A 6,264-nucleotide genomic window follows, 5' to 3' on the forward strand; every position below is an offset into this window, starting at 1 on the left:
TCTGCGCATCTCTGTTGCAATCTACTGATGCCGCTCTCGACGCCATCAGTGGTGATGCCTGCTTACAGCAACCGTGAAGAGCATTCTGGTGAGGTACTGTTGACTAATTGCCAGGCGTTGTCTTGGTTGCATGATATGAAGAGGACAGTTTGTCTTTTGTAATCGAACCACGAAATTCATGGTTAAAAAACTAAAAAAACGTCTGTGAATTTTGCCCCTGCAAAAATGTACTGAAACGTGACCATCTTGTAAGATGTTCTTGAGTGACAGCAAAGGCTGCTAAAATTCAATAATTTGTGTTTTGCATGGTTTAAAAATAAATAAATAAAAAGTTTCAGGGGTTGACCTTTACCCCAGAACTGATTGTGTTAGAGTTTAGGAAGTTCCGCTTCGATTCAATCATGACTGAATGTCATGTCGCCGCCTTCAATTTGGAGCCACTACTATCGTAACGCTGCATAAAAAATAAATTTTGACATTACATGAACAAAGTTGAATCCAATTTAGTGTGTAGAATTGAAGACCTAATTTGTTGCCAATACCAAGTGATTATGAATAAACTGACTTTTTTTGCCGTTTTCAAGCATCCCCCAAAAAAACAACCACCCCACCACAAAAAAACATTCCCATTTTGGTACTTCTTGTTACTATTCATAACTGCAGCTGTATCGCTTCGGGATCTGCCAAAATACACAACAATTTGTCGTTCTGGTGTGTCGCGAATTTAACATTTTCGAACCCGCATGTCTTTTCCAAAGAAAACAATATCAACAAAAAACATGGCTTGAAAAGTCTTGTCATGTATTCCCACTCCAAAACAGTGCTGGTTGACTGCGAATGCTTTCTGGGGTGTGAGGTGGGGGGATAATAAATAATAACTACACCTCCAAAAAAAGCATTTCGATTACTCAGTCCGACAGTATTCTGTGGAGGGACTATCGCTACCACGCTTGGCTCAGCAGTCACGTGGTCTTCGATATTTCACGCCCGGTCGGGAAAAAAACAAAACTAAAGCAGCATGAGGACGCTTTTGTACCAATTATATAATTTATTTAAATATATCTTTGCTTTCAGATACCTATATATCATATATAGCGACATATCGTTTGTAAGCCTGACTTTTTTTTTTTTTTTTTTAAACACTGTAGGCCCAAATGTTGAAATGGTCCAATCTTGTCAAATATATAAATATGGACTTTGACGGAATGTTCGTTTCTTTCCCACCATGTTTGATGTCTCGTCAGCATCTCGGTATCCGGGCGTGGGCCGGCGTAGTCCGCGTCCTTTTGTCCTTTACACAACAAGGCAAGCAAAGCGGATGGTCCTCTTGTCTCTCGCGGGCGCTTTGCCTCCCATTGGCTTCCTTTTGTTGATTGTTTTTTTTTTTTTTGGTTTTGTTAAGTTTCGGCTTTTTGGGTGGTCGCAGCGTCCATACGATCAGTAGACTTCAGTAGAAGGACACTTGTTCCGCCTGAGTTCAACAGTGATTTACAGATGGCTCTGCCAATGTCCAAGGCATTTTTTTTTCTTCCCAAAGCAAGACCATTCAAATTCTGGATAGCAGGTGTTTGTCTTGGACCTTCAAAATACAAAAACAAAACAAATTGAGTGCTTTCTTCACTGGCTTTTGGCAGAACTCAGAGAATTCTCCCCATTTCCCTTGCGCCTCGCTTAATGTTCACGTAACATCTGTGCGCATTCGATTGAAAAGTGCTCTGATACTAACACAGTTGGCGCTCTCAGCTCCAATCTGTTATTCCATACTTTAGGTCAGGGGTGTCAAACTCATTTTTGTCGTGGGCTACATTGTAGTTACGGTTTCCCTTGGAGGGCCGTTATGACTGTAAATTTTGTGAAACCATGTAAATGTTCAACCCCCTCCACATATTACATACACAGCAACGAATCGATGGCTAACTAGTTTTGACATCAGAAGTCAAGAATGATGGATTGTTCCAACATTGTAATTATTACATTATACATGAAATTTTGACATTTTGGTTCAGACTTTCGCAAGCATCATGGAAGTTGACATGCTTGAATTGCTTACGCGGGGCCACATAAAACTATTGTTTAAGTTACTGTACTGAGGGGTTTGGTTCCAAGAAAAGACATCATACTTTCAATTTTGGTCGAGATTTTAGCAAGCGTCATGGAAGATGACATGCTTGATTTGCTTTTGCGGGCCACATAAAATGACGTGGCGGGCCAGATCTGGCCCCCGGGGCCTTGAGTTTGACACCTGTGCTGGAGGTTGAAGTTCCGTCGGTATGACTGATCAAGTTCCAGTTGTGTACAAATTCCAACTCCGGTTTAGTGACTCTTGTCCTGGTGACTATCGGAGCGTGTGTGTCTTTTATTTATTCAGCACCGGAGGCGGAGTCTTCATACCTTGCTTACGTTAACCTCCCGTGCACATTGGGCTGCTGGCAAGACGCGTGAGAAGCCGGGCACATCTTTTGAAATCTGTAAAAAAGGAGGCGAAAGAAGAGATGCCTTAAATGATGTCTTTGAAGCTTTCAAGGGGCGACGTGCTCCGGGATGAACGTGGGAGGGGCAAAGAAGTCGTGGCTTACATGCAAGTATCGTGCAGTCTCGGGTCTGGTGGTACACATGGGACGCGTGCTTTCTGCACTTGGGGCTGAAGTAGAGCCGACCTATAGTGGGAAGATTTTTCAGAATTGACGAACTTGTGTTTCGGATTTATTTCCTAATTTCGCATGTTTTGCGATGCCACTCGCACGAGGTCATGTCAATTCGGCAACGCTGAGGAAGGAAAGTCTTACCTGTGATGTGTTTCAGGTATTTGTCCATCTTTCTGTGATTTCGTGGGGTTGGGACTGGTGAAAGAGAACAAGACAAGGCGGGATTACGAATCGATTCACTAAAACTGGGTGATAATATCAACATTGCGGCTTGTTTTGCCTCATTCCCAACACTGACAAGCGATCAACACAGAAAAAGACAAAGAAACGTTAAATGAGACTCGGAGGCACTTTTGTCTTCTCTTGCACCGCAAAATTTTGACTTATCTTTTGTGAAACAACTTTTTGTGCTGTTTATGGCCAGTCTCATTCATTGCCCGGACCGTTTCCAAAGCAAAGTTTCCAGAATTGGCGGCCTTTTTACAGCATTATCTGTGACACAAGCAGCAAAAGAAAGAGTAGATTGTTTTCCTTAAACAGAAAAAAAAGTTTGTTTTAGGGCTGGAAAGGTTCACAAAATCCCCAGCTCTGTTCGTTTGGTAACTTGATTTTGCGGTCTTTTTTTTTTTTTTTTTTTTTTTGGTATGCCTTGTCGAAAAATCAATTGTCTTGCGGTGAGGTTAAAAGTGAAAGTACAGTATATGTTTGCAGCATTATTCTGGATGACTGTTATTGTAATCGTATTCCTGTTTGAATTATTGTATTTCTCTCAGTGACGACGACATATAGCGACACGCATAACAAATAACTGTTGGGTGGCAAAAGGTACAATTAGCCATTCATCCCTGCGAATATATCAGCTGAGCCGTGATTGGTCGTGAGCTGAGCCCTGAGCAACTGTGACGTCATTTTCAGTTGACAGAAGATGGCAAAATGCCCCCCCCCCCCCCGAGATGGCGAAAAATGGGTGGATTTTGCCGCTGAACTCATATTCCAAAAACGCACTACAAATCAGAACGTGGTGTTTAGACTAGTGGGGTTGCATCGAACAATTTTGGGGTTAACATCCCCTTGAACCCTTTCAGGGACAGCGGTCACGACAGTGGACGCCCTATCATGTTTTCTGGTTACAGTTTATCATTATTGGTGCATGAAAGGGTTAAAGTTGGGATGGGAATATCACAGTCAAATCGTGTATAATTATTCATTGAGTCATTAATTATCATTTCCAATGTTCGGAGTAGTGGTGGTCATTACAAAAGAAGCAGCGGCTGCCTCACTTAAACCTCACCGATGGGAGACGGCATTGCCACATACCGCAGGCAACTCCCCCAACTTGAAAGCGTTAAGTTCCAAATGGGCTTAGCGGTTAAGTCGTCGATGGCAGTTTGTGTGAACAATAGCGTCTGTGAACTGCGACGAGGCGCTCATTTGTTTAAAGCGGATGACGGACCCGCCGTCTCACTCTTGGAGGAAATGCCACAATTAGAGCTTTAAGGTCACCGGGGGTACGGTTACTGTTGGAAATGGATGTTTTGTTTGTGGGAGACTTTTATTTGTTTGGATGGGTGAGGCACTATAATTCGTATCTTGCAGTTTTTGTGGGTCACTGGACCAATGACTTGGATCCACTTGATCACTATCACTGTCACATTTGGAGCATAGCTGAAATCTTCTCCAGATGTGCGAGCACAAACATTTTCAAGATATTTCTTAAGAAGCTCTCAAGCAGACACCTTTTTTGAAAGTGTGAACACAAGACACATTTGAAAATATTTTTTCCCATTTTTTTTTTGTTACCACAGCACTTGATTGAAAATTAAAGAGTCAACAAAACTCTGATACAAAGATGCTGTTTTTCAAAGATAATGCCTTAACACAGTTCTCGTGCAAAGATAAGATTCGTTTTTTCCCCCTATTAAACAAAATCAATTTTGTTCCCAAGAAAAGAACCGCAAACTACATTGGATTCACTCTGCTGAAACAAACAAAAACGACTTTGTGCACAAGCATCAAGAAACATTTCCAATCTGACCAGTGACTAACACGCTTTTTTAAATGGAAATGGGCAGAGGCAAAAGTATTGGCCAGCTCTGATTTGATCTTTAAACTGGCAAAGAAACGATGCTATAATTTACATACACACACTACTAAATACTACAACCACTAAATACTGCAGTGTGCAAATAGTTTGTTAAGCCAATATAAAATGGTTACAGGGGTGATTATTTGTGAAGACTATTTTGCTAACAAAAATACATTTTCACTGTTAGTGGTATTTTATAGAAGAAAGGGACTGTTCAGATGTTTTAGATGTCACTAAAATATATATATATATTTTTTTATTAGCACAAAGGTCACTTTTGTGCATAAAATATATCTTTTTCACAACATGTTTGTTTCCTGCGTTTTTGGGTCCACAATCGGTGATTTGGTGAAACCAACCCATGTTTTACTGCTGATCATTATTATTACTATTTTTTAATTAATGGAATAGGGTACAAACAAACATTGTTGTGTGATGTTTATTTGGTACTTTATGAGTCGTAAAACACTATTTTGTAAGGCCTGAACTTTCAAAGACCACAAAAACTTATCACGATGCAACTTTTGCTGTGGAGAAAATACAAACGAAGATATTGGGTTCTAGTAATTTGTCCCACATAGTGATCTAACATATCCTTTTGGGACAACCCCCCCCCCTTTTTTTTTTCTTTTTGCTATACCACCCATTTCTGACTGCACAGAACGTGACGAGGCTTTTGCCCCCCCCCCCCCCCCCCGAAAAAATGTGACCCTGTATTTAAAGACTTAACAGGCCCACGCTTCTTTACTCACCGACTGGCCGATCCCCCCTTCTGTCTGTTTTCACTCTTCGCAAACGTCTCTTTTCCCCGTGGGGCGTCGTAATCACGGTCAGGGTGCTCCCCCAGGGGCTCCAGGGAGCTTCGCCCGTCGCCGCCGCCGTCCTCGCCATCTTCGTGGTCTCGGCGAAGCGTCTCAGCTCCTCCTCGCGCCTTACCGGCGCGGTGGCGCGCCTCGAACCCCGGATCACGCTCGTCTTCGGCGTGGGTGCCGCGCCGACGAGCGTGCACGTGAGAAGCAGTAACAGTCCCACGGTGACGTGCGCGTGCAGTTCCCTCATAGCTCACGCGGACGACTGATGGTGGGGAAAGTGATTTTTTTTTTGTGGGGGGGCGATGCCCTTCTCTTGATAGCTGCAAGACAGGAGTTGATGGACGTCAGTTAATTTGCCGTGACAAACTAACAGAGCCGGATGAAGGCATGTGATAAAAAAAACAACAACAACAACAGTAGATTTGTAGTGACAAAACAGATGTCCACGTTTACTGACAAATGAACACCTGAAAATAGGACAGCTATATGCTTGAAGATTTTCAAAAACGGACATAAGCACGCAAAAATACCTTCTTGAGTAGAAATGAAAAATAAAGTTCTCTTTTACCTTTTACCTCGTACGCAACCCGGAGGCCGGTACAATTTGACCGTAAATGCGTGCTCACTATAGTACGTTGGGTGCTAAAGTACTAATGAGTTATTTTGGGTACCCTGTAGTATGCAGTCCTCCTGTGTGTATAGACGGCAACTGCATATGCAG

General features: G+C 42.4%; 1 protein-coding gene across 1 annotated transcript; it reads right to left on the reverse strand.

Annotated features, from left to right (window-relative positions):
* Positions 1-1,069: 1,069 nt before the first annotated feature.
* Positions 1,070-5,846, reverse strand: LOC147187925 (ALK and LTK ligand 2a-like). The gene is made up of 5 exons (XM_086100453.1): positions 5,484-5,846; positions 2,787-2,840; positions 2,577-2,657; positions 2,392-2,466; positions 1,070-1,579 (listed from the first exon to the last, which is right to left on the reverse strand). The coding sequence occupies exons 1-4, from the start codon at positions 5,788-5,790 to the stop codon at positions 2,402-2,404; spliced, it is 507 nt and encodes a 168-aa protein (XP_085956579.1). The 5' UTR covers positions 5,791-5,846; the 3' UTR covers positions 1,070-1,579; positions 2,392-2,401.
* Between the last annotated feature and the right edge of the window lie 418 nt (positions 5,847-6,264).

The sequence above is a fragment of the Hippocampus guttulatus genome, chromosome 20 (assembly GCF_054856545.1).
Source record: "Hippocampus guttulatus isolate MCC_2025c chromosome 20, RoL_Hgut_1.0, whole genome shotgun sequence".
Taxonomy (NCBI): Eukaryota; Metazoa; Chordata; class Actinopteri; order Syngnathiformes; family Syngnathidae; genus Hippocampus; species Hippocampus guttulatus.